Genomic DNA, 19,619 nt, shown 5'->3' with positions numbered 1-19,619 from the left:
TTTCTTCTCTCAACTACACCATTTTGCTGAGAATTTCTAGCTGCTGAGAGCTCATGCTTGATTCCGGTATTTTCTAAAAAAGTTGAAAATTTTTGATTGATGAATTCAGTCCCTCTGTCAGACCTCATTCGATCAATCCCAATTGATTTTTAATTTTAAAGTCTTTTGAAGAGCATAATCAGTTGTGCAGCAGTTTGGTCTTTGGATCTGAGAAAAATAACCCAAGTAAATCTTGAAAAATCATCCACAACTACTAAGGTGTATTTCATTCCCCCTAAACTCATTACTGGTATTGTACCAAAAAGATCCATATGTAACAGTTCTAAGCATCGAGAAGATGATTTACAACCTCTGTTTTTGAATGAAGATCTTACATTTTTACCAAACTGACATGCTGAACAAACTTTATCTTTTGAAAAATATATTTTGGGCAAAGAAATTACAAGATCATGATTACTCAGATAGGCAATAGATTTAAAGTTTAAGTAGTTCAACCTCTTATGCCACAACCAGTTTTTAGAAGACTTGGAAACAATGAAACAAACTGGTGTATAAGGTTGTTCTCTCTAACTTACTTTGTAAGTGTTTCCACAACGATTTCCAGTTAGGATGAGCTCATTAGTTGAGTCTCTAACTGAACAAGTGTGTCTGTCAAACTGAACTGAGAAATTATTGTCGCATAACTAACTGATGCTTATCAAGTTATACTTAAAATTCTCAACTAGAAAAACATCTTTAATTGTAAAGTTACCATGAATAAGGTTACTCTTACCCACAGTTTTACCTTTGGAGTTGTCTACAAAACTGATGTTTGGTCCAGTAAATTTGATCAGTTGAGATAGCAAATTTGCATCTCCTGTCATATCCCATGAACAGCCACTGTCTAGATATCAAGTTGATTACTTGTTTTTTCCTGTTACCTGCAATCACACATAGTATATAATTTTGGTACCCATATTCATTTGGGTCCTAAACTGATTAGTCCTTTAGGAACCCAGACTTGGACCAGTCTAACTGACTTTCCAGTTGTTGTGTTCCAAGTGGTTTTTCTCGAATTCTTGGCAATATGTGTGTGATGTGAGGATGAAACAGTATTGAAAGGAGATCGGTTAAGTTGCCCGCCTGCGCAACAGAAGTTTCAAAATTATTTTTGTGTCAAGAAAATCGAGCACCCCAAACTATATGTGTAGCAAATACAATAAAACACAAAATGACATTCATAGGGTGTTTTAAGATTTTACCTATCAATCTTAAAAGATTGATGATTGTTTCAACTAAGTTGTAAACAACTTAGCTCTTCGATTGCAAGACAAATCTTCAAGCCTCCTTTGAGCACTCCTAGCTCAAAAATTAAGCCCACCACCAACAAGGAAGATCCCCTCTAATTTTTCACTAGAAAAATTAGAGGATTTTTCTTTGAGAAGGTTGTGCTGTGAAAAATTAAAGAATTTTTCTTTGAGAAGGTTGTGCTATCCTCGACAATTGAAAAATCAAATGAAGGAGAATTGGGAAGAAAATTTTCGGCCATTTCTTGTGAGGAGAGATGGGAGAACAATTTCCTCGGTGCTTCAAAAAGTGATAAAGTGCATGAGCATGCCATGCATTGTTTAATGAAAAAGTTGCCTCCAATCCTTCACCTCACTTGCATGCTTTTTACTTGGGCTTGTAACAATTACAAGGCCCATTGATTTTTATTTAAATGTCTCAAACACATTTGAGACCATTTAAACTTTACTTGATTTTACTCAAGCCCACTACTTTATTAATTATCTCTAAATAGGCTCTACGAGGCCCAATGTTATTTAATTAATTCAACACTTGAACTAATTTAATTATTTGGACTCTACTAGGTTCACTAGCGTTTAATTAATTCAACACTTGAATTAATTTAATTTAGTCCATAATAATGTTTATGAAAATCATAATTTTCGAATACATTATTTATTTGACCAACTTTCCCATAATTATCTTATAGAAGTCATAAACTAAAAGTTACATTTCCCATAATTCTCTTATAGAAGTCATACTTCTATTTTTCTTTGTGCTTATAAACTCCTCTATAAGCCGTTCAACACATTGAACTAGTTTTCTTCTCAACGAGATCTAGAAAGTTAGCACTTGTGTGGCCCTCAATGGTTCATTAATACAACTAGCCGTGAGTTCACATCTTAATGTGATTCGGGACTAAACATGTCCTTATATGAGCATACCCCAATTGCTCCATTCTTAATTGTCAGCTGCTTGATAATAAGAACGTCAGAACTCAAGTCTGATAGTACCAAACCAATCATGTTAAACACCTAGCAGCATCGCTTACATGGATTCCTAGGTATCAAATGATAGTGCCTGCAAGAACCATTCTATTATGGTTAGCGTACAGTACGGTCCCTTCATCGCATATATGTCGACCGATTCGACAGCTATTGGTATATCGAGAGCTGTCAAAGAATCGATACTATGTGTCATGTTGTAGTTGCATCGATGGTGTAATCTATGAAACCACTTTCATAATAACCACCATAGTCTGATCAGAGATTTCATACTACATATACATGAGATCACGTAGGATATCCATACCCCGAAGGTAAGCGATGAATCCCTGACTACAATGCATTGACTCCTATATGTTTCTTCAAAACACCCAACCTTTCCATCTGATGACCCCGTGAGAGTCGGTAAACAAGTCAAAGTGCAATGCTAGCACATAGAGTCTCAATGTTGTCCCGGGTCATAAGGACTAATGGTGTACAATCATAAACTAGTATGTTTGTACTCGATAAGTGAGAACCACTTGGAAAGTCCTTTATGGAGGTTGTTCAGTGCAGTCTACAAGGAGCACCTATCTGCATGTTCGGATATCATAATTTCCCCTACCAATGAAACATGATACTCACATCGTAGATACTAGTCTCGAACTTGAGCGACCTATATCCTTCTTAGCGGCGGCTGAATCGACTAGGAACTATTTAGAATATACAGTTTTGCAAATATGATTTTCATGATGCTCATCATATGAGCATCTCATATTCTTTCTACTATTTGTATATTCAAGGACTTTATCTATACAACTAGCATGGGTATACATATAAAGGTGTGCCAAAAAATAATTTCAAATATTATTAAAATAAAGATTGTTTATACATAGAGTTTCAACATGAACCCTAGGCCAACACTTGGCTCGACGGGCACCTACTCTAACAAGTATGATTAGTATCTATTTTCAGCTGACTGTTCTTTTGATATTGTTTCTGAACTGGCTTAGAGTTGTAGTAATTGTAATAGCCATTCCTTGAATACTGATTTTTGTAACTGAATCGTTTAGGTGAAAAGTTTCTTGAATTAGTTGAACTCTCAGAGCTATTTCAAATTCCATATCATTTGCTTTTGTTCTTACTTTCAGTCAATTGAACAGCTAGTTTACTTGGTTCTGGGAATTCATTTACCATAGTTGATTTTACAAAGTTAATATACTTTCCTTTGTTTTCATTCAACCTTGTCTGTGTATCACTTGCAGAATTTTCATCATGACTGTTAAAGCCTAAACCAGTTTTATCAGCAACTGATTTTTGTGAATTCTGCATTTCAGTCAATGCAACTGAAGACTTGTTCCAAGCTTGAATCAGTTTAGTATGTTTTGAATTTTTTTTAAATGACATGTCAAAGCTTGATTTTCAATCATTTCAGCTTTTTTCTATGCAATCTCCCTTTTTAGACTCAACAGTTCATCTGACTCATCAGTTTCTGTTTTATTTTCATTGGGATCAGTTTGCTCAGTTCCAACCTTCTCAAATGATCGAGCAAGTTTGTGATACTCATTTACCATGTCATACAATATGGTAATGAGTTCCTCACGAGTGAAATTAGTAGAGCTGAAGTCAAATACATGTTCACTTGCTAACTCCAGTTCAGCATCATCTGCCATTAAGCACTTGACTTCCTCTTCATCTTCATTTGAACAGATTGTGCTTTCTAGTTTTGACTCGTCACTGTCAGTTTCTGTCCACTTAGATTTTCTCTCTTCAGCCAAAAGCACTTCATGTTTCTTTTTGGATGATTTCTTTTCATCCTTGGTAAAGCTTCGGGTGGGAAAGAGATTCGCTCGTTGTCGTGTATCCCATTGCTCTTATTACAGTGGTTGACAGTGGCTTATTCTTCTGTGCTCATAGGGCTTCTTTCCCTTTTCATTTGATCCTCGACTATCCTTCTTCTCGACTGTCCTTCTTTGGCTTAGGACAGTCTGCTATGAAATGACCAGATTTTCCACAGTTGTAACAGGCATAGGATTCTTCTTTAGACTTATTTTTCTGGTATAGCTTCTTGAAGTTTCCTTGATTCCTCCTCATAAAACTTCCAAATTTCTTAACAAACAATGACATAGCACCATTGCTCACTTTATCAGCAGATTAGTCAACTGAACCAGTTGGTTCTAGTCTGACATCAGTTAAAGCAGTTGTGGTAGTTGGTGTAGAAGGTTCTCCTTCTCTGGTTTGTAGTTCAAACTCGTAAGCCTTTAGATCAGCAAACATGTCATGAAGTTCGATCTTGTTAAGATCCTTTAACTCTCTCATTGCCATGGACTTAACATCCCATTCTTTGGGAAGACCTCTGACCACCTTCAGTGCCATTTCTTTGTTCGAATACACTTTCCAAGTGCATTCAGCTCATTGATAATACCACCGATCCTCTCATCATATTCGTGCATGGATTCTCCAGCCTTCATCTTGATGTTGTCAAATTTCTGAAAAACAACTTATAGCTTGTTCTCTTTTGTTTGCTCGTTTTCTTCACACAGTTGGATCAGTTTCTCCCATATCTCTTTGCCAGTTTTGCACATCTTGATTTTGCTAAAAGTAACTTTATCCAGCGTTTTATATAAGATATTTTTATCCACATTATCTAGGTTGGCTTTCTCTTATCCTCAGTTGTCCATTCCTCTCTGGGCTTTTCTATGCGATGAAGTGCTCCATCAGTAATGGCAACTACTTTATTTGCTTTTAGGATCTTCATAGGACCTTTAGTAATGATACACCACATGTCGTCATATTGTGCAGCTAAATGAGCCCGCATTCTGATTTTCCAGTCGTCAAAATCTTCTCTGGAAAACATCGGTATTTTATTGAATGAAGACATGTTGATCAGTTTTGTGAATAAGAGTATTCTGAGACAAGATTCAACTGCTCTAATACCACTTTTTAGGATCGGTTGATTGGTTGAGATGTGTTTATAAGGGGAGTTAAATAAACACTCATGATTTTAGAATCTTTTCAAATGAAGTGTCATTTTGTGACAAACTGAAAGTAGAAATCTTGTCATTCAATAACAATCAGTTTAACTGATAACAGTTGCGAAAATAAAACTGAGTAAAAGATAGAATAAATAACTGAAGAAAGAACACACAAAGATTTATGGATGTTCGGAGATTTTAATTACTCCTACGTCACCCCTTCTATCACAAAGATGTGATATGCGCTAAAAGACTTTGATTGATACAAAACTTGTATAGACCCACTTTAATTTGGACTTAACACTGCCAAAACTGAAATTCTTAGTTAAGAAAATATCTCACAGTTCTTCGACTGAACTTAGCACAACTGATCTATTTGAAGATCAAATGAATAAAAAAACATTTGGTGCTTATAAGCTCAAAAGGTAGCCTTAAATGCTACAAATAAATCTGATAAGTGTGAGCTTTTTGAGTTTTGAGTAAGAGCAATGATTTCAGCAGGGTAACAGCAAACTTAAGAGAATAGATGAATCAATCCTTTCCTCAACTGCTCTTCTTACCTATTTATAGGCTTTTCTTCAACGGTAACATTAAATATAATTGGAATCTTTATACCCGTTGATTGCCACGTCAATAGTCCTCTGACATTTGTACACTGTAAACTCTGAAATGCGGCGTTCCACTATGAGTTGCAGTCAACAACTGATGACGTGTACAGCTGAATGATCAGCTGATAAGCAATCGCTGGTAAGCTCACAACTGAATATATCAACTGATCAGTTGTCTTCGTAAGTTCGTTCAACTTGTTTCAGTTTCCTTCGATAAACTGCACATTAATCTTCAGTTAGGCAACCTTCAATTGAATTATGTAGTTCAGTTACTTTAAGCTACTTGATCAGCTAGTCCAATAAATTAAACATTTAATTTGTCAAACAATCGAAATTAAGTTTCCAACACTAGTTCCTAGTGGAGATTCACTTAAAGTTGATATTATCATAGAAGCCCACAGTACACCTTATTCTATACACCTCGCAAGTGAAAAAATGTACAAGGACTTGCAGCTCTTATATTGGTGGCCGAGAATGAAACGAGATATTACTCACTTCGTATCCAGATGTGTGACGTGTTAACAAGTGAAGGCAGAGCATGAAAGACCATCGGGAATGCCCCGACCACTTCCAATTTCCAAGTGGAAGTGGGAGAACATTACAATGGACTTTTTGATAGGTTTCCCAAAGACGGTGAAAGGGTTCAATGAAATTTGGGTAATTGTAAACCGTCTTTTTAAGTCAACACATTTCAAATGAGTAAATACGACTTTTTCCATGACGCAGTATGCGGAGCTATATATTCGAGAGATAGTCATACTGCTTGAAATTCCAGTTTCTATAGTGTCGGAAAGAGACACATGTTTCACTTCATCATTATGGAAGAGTTTGCAAGCAGCCTTGGGAACCAAGCTACTTTTCAGCACCGCATTTCATCCTCAGACAGACGGTTAGTCTGAGAGAGTCATACATGTTTTTCAGGATCTACTCCGATCATGCGTGATAGATTAGTTGGGAACCGAAGCTACCTTTAGTGGATTTTACTTACAACGACAGTTATCAGTCATCTATGGCTCCATACGAGACAATTTACGGAAGGAAATGTAGATCACCATTAGGAAAAAGAGCTACGATGGGACCCGAGATAGTTCAGAACCTCATTAGTAGATAGAAAAGCTACGTGGACAAAATAAGATGAGATCTCGAGTTTGCATTCGGTGACCATTTCCAAACTTAATATTTTCTTCCCAAAATTTAACCATGGACTTTTCATACCTAAACAACCCCGTGAGCCACAAACCACACCGTGGACCATGATTCGAGTCACTTTCCTTCCTAGCCCAAAACAGATCCTTAAATCTCCAACCCAAGCCGCGCCCTTACACTACACAAGCCATCCTCAGGCCAACCTTGGATGGACCATGACCTGGCCTTATTCTACCCTCCTGGACCCTACCTGAACTTCCTGGACCAGCAAACCAGCCCCTAGCCCCAAGACAAGCCGCACACCGCTTTCCTTTAACCCTCAAAGTCTCGGCTCTCATCATACCGAGCCACCTTGGACCACGGCTGCAATAGACCATGTCTCGACCACGAGCCATCCTCCCTAGACCTTACTGGACCAGCCTATTCACCCAGCCAGCCTTGCGCCCAACCCTTGCAACCAGCCGCGAATAACTATTGGTTTATGCATGCGGCCGCCTTCAATCTTCGAACCCTGAGAAGTCTGGTCACCTTATGACTCTTCTTAGACTCTTAACCAAGCCATTCACAAGCTCTGACCAAGCACTGTCCGAGCCCTGGTGCAGTTCCTCCCTAGCCGATACATGACCACAAGGAAAACTCATGAAGAAACCCTAGGTTTATCCTCCCTTAGCCATGCACGATTCTAGCCTCGTTTTGATACCTAAAAGTCTTTGTTCCCATCCCTTAATCATACTCTAATGGAAGCTTGCCCTTTGGAATCCATAACATAACTCACATATGCATTTAAACGTCAAATTTTGTAAAATATACGTCTAATCGTTAAATAATTTGATATAAACGTGTTCTTCATAAAAACACATAAATCATGCATAATATGATTTGAATGGTTCAAAAGAAAGAATAGTTGTGTGCCTTTGTGTTAAAAACGCTCGAATATTTGATCGTTGGCGTGGTTGCGAAGAAGGACGAACAGGCAACAAAAATCCTTGAACTTCGGTCTCCAATTTTTTGAAATTTTTTTTATATGTGGTGTGTGAAGTGGGTGGCTGCTATGATGTTTTAAAACCATAGGATTAGTTTTAAATTTTTTATTTTTTTAGTTGTTGAAATGTTAGGGTTTTGGGCTTTTAAGTTTAGCAATAATTAGGCCCACTAATCTTAGATAAATTAGGCCCATGAAGACCTGTTTAATTGTAAACTAAAAGTTTACAAAAATTTATTTTCAAAAATAATAATTTTTCGGCCTTTAAAAATCCTTTGTTTGACTAAAATCGACATCTCGGATAAAATCGAGTTCGTCTTGTAGAATAATTTGGGCTCCAACATTTTAATTTTTTTTAATGATATTTTATCATATTATCGAGCTTTAAAAAACATTTATCGAAAAATATTTTTATCTTGGTCGTACCCGATCTCTTTTCCCCAGCCTAATATCGAATGTTCGTATAAAATATTTAATTTTCATGAAGTCATGCAATTAAACCTTCAATCATATACTATGTATAATAAAAAATTTAAAATCAATTAAATAAAATAAATAAGCAAATTAAATAATTTTCATCATCTCTGACTCGGTCTCCCAAGTAGCTTCTTCCTCCAAGTGATTCAACCATTTGACCTTGACCATCTTTATCACCTTGTTCGGCAGCCTTATCTTCTGTCTGCCCAAGATTTGAGTAGGCCTCTCCTCATAGGACAAGTTTGGTATAAGTTGTAGTGCCTCAAAGTTCAGTTAATGTGAAGGGTTTGTTGCGGACCATCGATAGGTGGAAGATATTGTGATCTCCTGTGAGATTAGGTGGCAACACCACTCGATATGCTAACGCTCCCACTCTTTCAAGTATTTCGAATGGTTCGATGAATCTCAAACTGAGTTTGCCTTTCTTGTCAAATCTCATAACACCTTTCATGGGTACTATCATTATAAATAGCGGTAAAATGATCATTTTATGTCCCGGGTAGTATGAATGGTCTAACAATGAATTGAAAAATCATAATACATGGTAAATGATATTTTAAATGTTTAGGATGAAAATATGATGTTTATAAAATATATGCTAAAGTTGTACGATTTTTCCTGAAAAGTACTATTTTACGATTTTTGAAAGAAACGATAATTTATACATAAAAGAAAAGAAAATATTTTGAAGGATGTGAATTGAATGTGACAAACATGATATGATATGAAATGATTTGGGATATCATGAGGGATAAGGCCATAGAGAGAGTCTGTTTACGGGAGAAGGCCTCACAGAGAGCCCGACTATCGTATTTCCATATCTTGGTGAGCTGAGACTTATTAGTCGACCGCATTATGATACGATTATAGCTAGTAATTTCAAGGATCAAACTTCACACAAAATGACATATGATGATGGAAAGTTTTATAAATTACTAATTTATGATATATTTACACTTACAAATTTATGCTAGCTTATTTTAAATAAAAATATGATTTTAATGCATGTCCCTATATATTTATTATTTGCTACGTATGCTTAGAACATTATGAGTCATTAGACTCACTAGGTTTGGATGGTTGCAGGTGAGGATGATTTTGAAGGAGGCACTGACTCTTGAGTGGATCGAGTCCGACAGTACATTCCCAAGAGACATTTATTTTTCGCATGTACTTAGTATTTAAAAGTTTTACGTAAATATTTTGAGGATTATTTATTTAGATATTTTATGTCTTATTTTGAAAGTCTAGTTTTGGATTATGTTAAAGGCGAACATATGATTTTTGGTGATTGATGATTTATGGATTATTGTGCATTTAAGATTTTTAAATGTTGAGTTATTTTAAAAGGAATGGTTCGAATTTTATGATTTATAAAGAAAAAAAATTTAGTAGGATTTTAAAGTTTAAAAGTAAGGGACTTTTCAAATATGAAATGAAAAAATTAATATAAATTTTTTTTTGGAAGATTAAGACATAAATTGTATGTAATTAAAATAAAATGATAGTTAGAACTCTGAATAATGTCGTATATTAGGAGAAGAGATATTAGAAAAGTATTTGAAGAGATATTAATTAAGTGTATAAGTTATTTATATAAGTGAAAAATATCGATAATATTATTTAAACATTCGAATTTGAAAATTTTAATTGCATGTAATAATTGAACATTTCTCAGGAGCGTCTGTATGTTTGCCAATTGGAATATAGACGTTTGCGGCTTCCATCATATTACAAAATTCTGAAATGAACCATTCATTCATGATACCCTATGGATGAGTCCATTATTCTTGGCCCATTCCTAGCCCAAATGGAAGACAGGCTCATCAAGGCTCAGGTATTCTCCTATAAATACCAGGTTTGAGCATATGATAATTCATTCACTATATTGTTTTTCAGCAGCACCCTTAGCTGCTCTCTACTTATATCCTCAGTCTCTGACTTGAGCATCGGAGGGGCTACGCCAGGACACCCTCCTGGACCTCTTCTAACGGTCTTATTCGTGATTTCAGGCTCGGGACCATTTTGAAACATGTATCTGGACTACTGACACTTGCTGGAAGTGGACCATAAATTCCCGTAAGTATCACTTGGCACCGTCTGTGGGAATATTTGAGTTGAGACGTAGAGATGGTAGGCAAGAGAGGGAGTAGAATAGCTATTTCAGCATTCTCGCGTCCTCAGACGGGACCCGAGCAATCTCATGTTGAGACAAGACAAGAACAACCGCATCTTGAGACGAGACATGAACAACCTCGTCAAGAGACAGGAGCAGAGCAGCCCCTTCACGAGACAAGGGTCGAGCAAACCCGTCCCAATGAGAATGTGGAGAACTTGGCCCTAGAACAGTTGGGCCAATTTATCACCCGAATAGTGGATGAGGCCATGAAGAGGAATCAAGAGTCTATGTTTGTAGAAGAGCAGGCCGCTGGACAGGAGCAACAGGAGAATGTGGAGGGCCACCAGAGCCGGGTTGAAGAGACGGAGAACCTCCCAAGTGGGGAATTTAGTGAGATAGGGGAGATGTGGAAGGAGATAGGGATGTTGAGGCAGCAGGTAGGAAGCCGAGCGCCGGTACCCAAGAGAGGAAGTCCTTTCTCACTAGCCATCTTGGAAGACGGGCTTCCTCCAAATTTCCAACAATCAAACGTGGGAGAGTATGACGGACATACGGGCCCGAAGAACACTTGGGGAGATTTGAGAATGCGGCTCTGTTGCACAAATATTCGGATGGAGTCAAGTGCAGGGTGTTTATGGGCACGTTGGTAAGGTCATCCCAGAAATGGTTTAACACCTTGCAGCCCAACTCCATACAGCCTTTCGAGGATTTTTCTGTGGCTTTCCTGCACCGATTTTCTAGCAGTAAAAGACACAAGAAAAATTATTTGAGCATGTTCGTGATGAAACATCAAGAGAATGAAAGTTGCGAGAATATATCCAGCGTTTCAACAGTGCAGAGCTGGAAATACTAGAGGCTACCCCTCACATCATAAAAAGTGTATTCACACAAGGATTGAGAGGAGGGGAGTTTTTTAAGACGCTGGTCAAGAAGCCTCCGTCGAGCTATGATGATCTGTTGGCTCGAGCTGAGAAATATACAACAAGAAATTTTACATTTTACAACAGTGAAAAGACAACGGTTTTATCAGAAACTGTTGTCTTTTTCCTTTCAAAACCGTTGTCTTGTTGCTTGTTTTTTTATTTAGATAAGACAACGGTTTTTGTTAAAACTGTTGTCTTTTATGGGTAACAACAACGGTTTTTATACCGTTGTCTATAACGGGTTTTTTAGTAGCTACGACAACGGTTTTTAATAAGCGTTTTCTATGAGCGCGTTTTTATGTAGCTACAACAACAGTGTTAAAAACCGTTGTATATTAACGTCAGTGAAAATCAACTTTTTTTATTAGCTACGACAACGGTTTATAAAATCGTTGTCTATGTACATTTTTTGGGCCTAAGACAACGGTTTTGATAAAACCATTGTTGTATTATTAAAAAAAATAACTTCCAAAGCAATACTTTAAATCATTTAACAACAGGGTTTAAAAAACTGATGTTAAAAAAACCAATTACCCCAATTAACTATTTATCCCCCACTGATCAGTAGTACTTCTGGCTTTAATACATGTCACACACTTTAAATTTACACAATAATAAAATCACAGCACATTATCGCGATTAACACACACACACACACACCAAACCCTCTCCCGTCGCGCGCCCTCCTTTTTCCCAGCCGAATCAAAGCCGCCGCTCGTCCGTTCGTCGTCACCGAGGACCCGCGAAGGTAGCCCAGGTCCGGTCGACCTTGATTGCAACTTTAATTGGGATTTTTGAGCAAGGCAGGGTCGTGAATCTTAGTCCTATTGTGCGCGCGATTTGTCATCCGTTTGGGTAAGAATTTCACTCGATTATTTGGGTAATTTGAGGTTGTTTGAGATGTATTATATTAGTTTTAAGTAGCTGCTGGATCTGGCACTGGATAAGAACAGGGCAAATATTGTGAATTTATGTTATGAGTATGCTTTTAAAATTTTATTTTATCGGTAATATGCTCTCCCTGAAGCATTTGAATTTTGTACATTGTTTGAGCTTTGTCACACGTCCTTGCTCTTCTCCCAGGATTAACATAGTTGCTTAAAATATCAATTTTTTTCATTAAATTTTGTTATTGTATATACATTCACAGTAAATACACATATATGCTGATTCATAAAGTTTTAGCCCGTTCATATTGATTTTCTGAATAATCGTTCATTTTTCTGAATAAAATTGTGTTGCTTGAGTTAGGCATAAGGTTGCTGCCAGAGCCATTCTTTGCATTTGAATCTCATTGATATTGCCATCCAAATTTGGGTCCAATATGCTGTTGAAATCCCCATTTTCTAGTTTGGGTTTTGCCTAAATCCGAAAAAGCAGTTTAGTATAATGCTTTGAAAAACTTAGAAACAGAGGAAATTTCAGTAAGACATCTACACCAAGTTATGCCGGTGTAAAAAATTTCATGAAGAAATCTCATTGGCACTAATTAACTTTTTAATTACTTAAATATATAAAAATAATTGCCCAAAGTATGAGGATTGAGTTAACTGTAAGATTATAAAAAATTTCAGTAAGAAATCTAATTGGTTCTTTACGTGCTTGAGTTAACTGTAAGATTAAATTTTATATAAATCTTGTAAAACTTTTGGTCGTTATTTTTAAAGCAAATATAAATAGAGCCTCATTTTCACAATCCAAGACATGAAATTAAATGTGATCAAACACAATACAAATATTTTTTAAGTTCATACGGGTGCATTTGTCAAGATTTTGTAATCATTTAGGGAGTTCAAAAATAATTCTAAAGTTGGTCGTTTTTTGTAATTTTGAGTATTACTATCACAATAAAGAATGTGTTGTATCTTAAGAAACTATTGATATGTAACATCGACATCATGTGTGAGACAAATTTGTCTTAAAAGCATAAAATATTCCTTGTAATTTCCTCCATCTGTTTCTTCTTCTCCTTTTCCTTTCTCTGAAGTTCATTTTTCTTCTTCTTTATCTCTGTTACATTCTTCTCCTTCTCCTTCTCCTTTAACCAAAAATGTACCTGTTGCTGGTCTTGCAGGAATGTGAACTACTTCCAGCGCCTTTAGGTGTATGCTGATCTGGGAAGTTTACAGGAGTTTTACCAGCCTACTTTGGGTAAGGAGTAGCTACATGAATTCTGTTTATGTATACATGTGTGTGTATATATATTTAAAAGATAGGCTATCAATAAAAGATTTTTTTTTATTATTTAAAATTGTTTTGAAGGGTTTGGGCTCATTGTTAGCTGAGTAATTGTACCAACAATGGACAAAGAATGGATATCAAAAGATAGGCTATCACATGAATTTGATGTTGGAGTAGAGTCTTTATTGCAGTTTGCAATAAAAAATGCTTCCCATTCTGATGCAATACCTTGTCCATGTGCAAGATGTTGTAATCTAAGGAAGAAAAATGTTGAAACTATCAGGGCACATTTGTATTGTAATGGTATGGATTTGACATATCATACATGGATATGACATGGGGAAAGATCTACAAAAGGGAACTCAATGAATGATAATGATCGAGTAGGACAAGATGAACACAAATTATTTAGTGAGGAACCTACAGATATGGTGCATTGTGTATATGAAAGTTATGCTGAGAATCCAAGCCAATTCAATAAGCTACTTGAAGATGCAGATAAACTTTTATATCCTGGATGTGCTAAATTCACAAAGTTATCTGCAGTTGTGAAATTATTTAACTTGAAGGCAAAATATAGTTGGAGTGATAAAAGTTTCACTGATCTACTTATTTTTTTTGGAGAAATGCTTCCAGATCACAATGAATTGCCTTCATCTTTGTATGATGCAAAGAAAAGCTTACGCACATTAGGGATGGACTATGTGAAAATTCATGCTTGTCCTAATGATTGTATCTTATACCGAAAGGAGTACGAAGATTTTGCAAATTGCCCTAATTGCGGGACGTCAAGGTGGAAGTTGGGCAACAAATCGAAGGTAAATGAAGGAATTCCTGCAAAGGTCTTGTGGTATTTCCCACCTATTCCAAGATTTCAAAGAATGTTTCGGAATAAGGCGATATCCAAGGAGTTAACTTGGCATGCTGATAAAAGAATTCGTGATGGATACTTGCGTCATCCAGCTGATTTGCCCTCTTGGAAATTAGTTGATCGCATGTGGCCAGATTTTGATTATGAGCCAAGAAATCTTAGATTGGCTATATCAGCAGATGGGATCAATCCTCATATTTTGATGAGTTCTGCATATAGTTGGCCTATTTTAATGGTGACATACAATCTTTCACCATGGTTGTGTATGAAGAGAAAATTTGTGATGCTCACTTTGTTGATATCTGGTCCTAGACAGCCGGGTAATGATATTGATGTGTACTTGGCACCTCTTATTGACGACTTAAAATGCTTATGGGATAAAGGTGTTGAAGCATATGATGCATATCGAGAAGAAAGTTTCTCTCTTAGAGATGTTCTACTATGGACAATCAATGATTTTCCTGCATATGGGAACATGTCAGGATGTGTTGTGAAAGGATATCATGCATGTTCTATTTGCGCAGAAGAAAAATATTCGACAAGGTTGAAGCATTCTAGAAAAATGTCATATACAGGCCATAGAAGGTTTCTACCTTTAAGTCATCCTTATCGAAGACAAAAAAAGGCATTTAATGGGAAGCAAGAATTTAACCTCGCATCAAAACCATTGAGTGGCAATGAAATTTTAGAAAGAGTTCAAAGAATTAATTATCATTGTGGAAAATTCAGCGGAAAGCTTCAGTCAGAACGATGACGGGATAACATGCTGGAAAAAGAAATCAATATTCTTTGAACTTGAGTATTGGAAAGATCTACATATTCAAAATGTTCTTGATGTGATGAATATTGAAAAAAAAAATGTTTGTGAAAGTCTCATTGGCACGTTACTTGACGTTCCAGGAAAAACAAAGGATGGAGTAGCAGCAAGATTAGATCTTTTGGAACTGAATTTAAGGGCTGAATTGGCACCAAGGATTGGGGAGAAAAAAACGTTTTTGCCAGCAGCATGTTACACACTAAGTAAGGATGAGAAAAGAAGTATTTGCAATTCTTTGTCAAGAGTAAAGGTACATGTAGGTTACTCATCCAACGTTAGAAACCTTGTGTCGATGAAGGATTTGAAACTTGTTGGCCTGAAGTCACACGACTATCACACTTTAATGCAACAATTGCTTCCAGTGGCCATCCGCGGTGTCTTGCCAAAACATGTCAGAGATACTATCACCCGGCTGTGTTTCTTCTTCAATGTGTTATATAGTAAAGTGATAGACGTCTTAAAGTTGGATGACTTGCAAAGAGAGGTTGTGTTGATATTGTGTTCACTTGAAAACTACTTTCCCCCTTCATTTTTTGACATAATGATTCATTTAACTGTTCATCTTGTGCGGGAGGTCAAATTGTGAGGACCGGTTTTATAGGCACATGTACCCATTTGAAAGATTCATGAAGATTTTGAAAGGTTATGTGCACAATTACAATCGGCCTAAAGGGTGTATAGCCGAATGTTACATTGCTGAAGAGGCTGTCGAATTTTGCTCAGATTATCTATCTAATGTCCACACAATTGGGATACCATCAAGGAATCGAGAAGTAGAACTTACTAAGCCTTTATCGGGAGCAGTTGTGCACTCCACTAGTCATGATGAGCTGGGACAAGCACATCGTTATGTATTGACAAATGATGTTGAGATTGATCCTTATGTCGAGTAAGATCTCCAAACTATCAATTCTTTCATGCACTTTTCATACATTCTATTGGTTTATCAATTAGAAATTATTTCATTAGGGCACACATGTTGGATTTAAAATCAAGATTTCCTCATAAAGCCAAGTCCAAAAGGTTGTTACAAGATGAGCATAACCGAACGTTTACTAACTGGTTGCGTGATACTGCAAGTTTCAAAATACTTGATATTAACATGTATACAACTCTTGGTATCTTTTGTAAAATCTAAATTTTTGGCATTGTGAAATATAGGTTGCACATTTAGTTGACCATTCCACCCATCAAATATCAGAAAGATTGAAGTGGATGGCGCGTGGACCTAGCAACAAAGTGTTAAAGTATTCTAGTTATATGATTGATGGGGTTACATATGCTACAAAAGAACATGATGATATACGAGTTACTTAAAACTCTGGAGTAAGCTTAGTCGCAAAGACAATGCAAGTAACCAGTGCAAAGGATAAAAACCCAATTGTTTCCGACATGGTTTTTTATGGAGTTATTGAGGAAATATGGGAACTCGATTACCACAAATTTCAAATTCCAATATTCAAATTTAATTGGGCGGAGAATAATAATGGTATTAAAGTAGATGATCTTGGTTTCACATTGGTAAATTTGAGAAGAATTGGATTCAAATCCGACTCTTTTATATTGGTAAGTCAAGCAAAGCAAGTATTTTACATTGAAGATCCTGAATGGAGTATTGTACTTGCAACTCCTACTAGGGAGCCATTTGAACACGTTAATGGCAATGAATTGGAAGACACTTTAATTCACTATCAATCTTTTACCAGAGGGTTACCATCAATGGGTGTTGACGGAGCACATGACAATGAACCATCATGCCTTCGTGAAGATTGTGATGGGACTTGGGTCGACAATGTTTAAACAAAGATATTTTACTTTTGGTAGACAATATTGATATGTATTTTGCTTTTGAATAGGAGTTTGTAGACAATATTGAACTTATACTTTTATTTATCTTTGTATTTGTTGGATTTCTATTGAAGATGAATTTTTTATCCTATTTTTTGTTGTATTTCTTGTGTAATTATTTCTATATTGATATGTTTTTTTCACTTTTTTGTTGAACAGGTTAAACCTGGACTCTATGACATCCTTTAGAAAGCTTAAAATTGGGTCTAATGATGATGATACAATTCATGAATCGAGCAAGAGATTAGGACAGCATGCATTGATTGGGAAGGGCAAAGGAAAAATTGCATCTACTTCTACTGACAAGAGTTTTGATGGAAAGGAAATGTTGGGATCTACAGACACTGAAACAACAAGAACATCTAGAGGTCGTACACATCTAGATAAGATTTGTAGGCAGAGGGTTCAAGGAATTCGAAAGGAGGTAAGATTCAATCTACTTGGACAACCAGTAGGAGAAGCTGCTGCTGAAATGCAGAGTTATATTTGTGTGCTTGCTCGAGAAAAAGTTAAGATAACTTACAAGACATGGAAGCCAGTTCCAAGTGAAGTGAAAGAATTGATATGGGAATCTGTTAATGTAAGTTCAATTGTTTTTTCACAATTAATATTCATATTGTTTATATATATCTTATGTTATGTCATTCTTTTTAATGTATTTCCAATTTTGATGTTTTACAGTTGACGTTTGATGTTTCCCCAAGCTAGAAAAAAGGATGTTTAAGTTCAGCAAATAATAAGTGGCGTCAATTTAAATCACATCTCACTCAAACGTTCATTTCGAACAAGGTTGATAAACTAGAGGAGTTGGATCAACCACCTACTGGCTATGGTCTTGCACGAGATGACTGGATTTCTTTTGTCATGTCTCAAATGTCTGATAAATTCATTGGAAGTATCTTTTTTTGTTTTTTGAAAATAAATCCACCATGAAGTATTTGACGAATTAAAAAAAAAATTGATATCTGTTATTCTTCACTTGACTAGGAACTAAGTGATCAACAGAAGGAAAGAAGGAAGAAGAACATATACCCTCATCGCCTTGCTCGTAAGGGATATGCACGATTTGCTGAAGAAATAGTAAGTATATTTCAACATTTATCCAAGAAATTAATGTTTCTTTCCTACACATGAAAACTTGTAACATGGGTGTTTTTTTTCCTAGCATGTGATATATATCATTGCATTTGCTGTTTTTTTTTTCAAATTTTAACCTATTTGACAAACATCATTTGATTGTTCTTTTATGTAGGCAAGTGAATTTTGTGACGATGATGATATCAACAGAGCTATTATTTGGAAAAAAGGGCGAGTGAATAAAGAAGGGGATTTTGATGGCCATGAGTTGCAAATAATAGTATAAAAGATTGTGAGCAAACTATACAAAAAAATCAATTATTTTATTTTAATGAAACCTTTTGAAGTAATTAATATTTTCAAGTGGATGACAGGATGATTACATACAACAAAAGCGTTAGGGGAAACTTGAAATAAAAGGGACAAAAAACGATATTCTCACGAAAGCACTCAATTCAGATGAACATGGTAGACGTGTGAGAGCTGTTGGAGGTCACATCACTCCAACATTATATTTCAATGTTGGTAGAAGTTGGAAGACTGAGGATGTTGAGCAAAAGAAAGAGTTGATAGAGGCTAGAAAATTAATTCAAGAGCAAGATACACGCATACAAAAACTTGAAGCAATTGTCTACAAAAAGGGTGCATGGGACAGTGAGATTGATGACAAAGGAAGTTGCTCGGTAAAATTGCATCAAGTGAATGAAAGTGAAATGAAAATCGAGAACTTTTTCCCCAGTTATGAAGATTTGAATGATGTCGAAATGAAAGTTGTGGAAAAATCTGTTGCTTTACAAGTATATAATTGGTTGTGGTTATATATAGTACTTTATATTTTTTAACAAATTGTTAGTACAATTCATTGACATAACTATTTGTCTGTTAGGGAAACCTGTTATTTTTACATTGGAGTCTGGCACAGACATTGTTGCATATGGAACAGTTGTTGAGGTCAATGGAGCTAATAACTTGCTTCATGGTGTTCCATTACCTCAAAATTGCATGTGTGTATCCATTGATGAAGCAATGTAAAAATCAGCACTTTTGCCAGTTCCGATTCCCAATGAATGTGAAAATGTTGGTGATGCCCTAGGAACACATGTGGCTTGGCCAAATCATTTGATAATGCTACGACAAGAGGTCTACATATGCCTATATTTCGAAGTAAATATCTGTCCAATTCTCCAGTATTGCACCTATCTAACATGTTTACAATACAATTATCAGAATCGTCATAGGAACAAAACTATCAATGTCTAAAGAAACCAGACTTTTTCATCAGATGTTCCAAGAGCAGTGCTCATGGTGTATTGTTATTGTAAGAGAGCCCTTGAAAATGGAAGGAA

At 36.1% G+C, this 19,619-nt stretch overlaps 1 protein-coding gene across 4 annotated transcripts; it reads left to right on the top strand.

Annotated features, from left to right (window-relative positions):
- Positions 1-12,106: 12,106 nt before the first annotated feature.
- On the top strand, positions 12,107-19,063 carry LOC140820621 (uncharacterized). 4 transcript variants are annotated; one of them, XR_012115537.1, is made up of 4 exons: positions 12,107-12,236; positions 13,554-13,630; positions 18,184-18,276; positions 18,449-19,063. XR_012115537.1 is itself a non-coding variant. In XM_073180928.1 (4 exons), the coding sequence occupies exons 1-2, from the start codon at positions 17,372-17,374 to the stop codon at positions 17,902-17,904; spliced, it is 432 nt and encodes a 143-aa protein (XP_073037029.1). In that variant the 5' UTR covers positions 17,293-17,371; the 3' UTR covers positions 17,905-18,276; positions 18,449-18,565; positions 18,669-19,063. The 4 variants fall into 4 exon arrangements, 2 of the variants coding, with proteins under 2 accessions (XP_073037029.1, XP_073037028.1); XM_073180928.1 differs by lacking the exons at positions 12,107-12,236; positions 13,554-13,630 and adding an exon at positions 17,293-17,776 and having other exon boundaries at positions 17,878-18,276; positions 18,449-18,565; positions 18,669-19,063; XR_012115536.1 differs by lacking the exons at positions 12,107-12,236; positions 13,554-13,630 and adding an exon at positions 17,293-17,620 and having other exon boundaries at positions 17,878-18,276.
- Positions 19,064-19,619: the final 556 nt, after the last annotated feature.

Source organism: Primulina eburnea, unplaced genomic scaffold (assembly GCF_022965805.1).
Source record: "Primulina eburnea isolate SZY01 unplaced genomic scaffold, ASM2296580v1 ctg128_ERROPOS2300000, whole genome shotgun sequence".
NCBI lineage: Eukaryota > Viridiplantae > Streptophyta > Magnoliopsida > Lamiales > Gesneriaceae > Primulina > Primulina eburnea.
The sequence above is the reverse complement of the archived record's forward strand: the minus strand, read 5'-3'. Positions and strand labels throughout refer to the sequence as shown.

Bases quoted from the DNA above. Each gene is read 5' to 3' on its own strand.
- LOC140820621 (XM_073180928.1), top strand. From the start codon at position 17,372: ATGACATCCTTTAGAAAGCTTAAAATTGGGTCTAATGATGATGATACA. The intron at 17,777-17,877 runs GTAAGTTCAATT...GATGTTTTACAG, and splicing joins TGATATGGGAATCTGTTAAT to TTGACGTTTGATGTTTCCCC.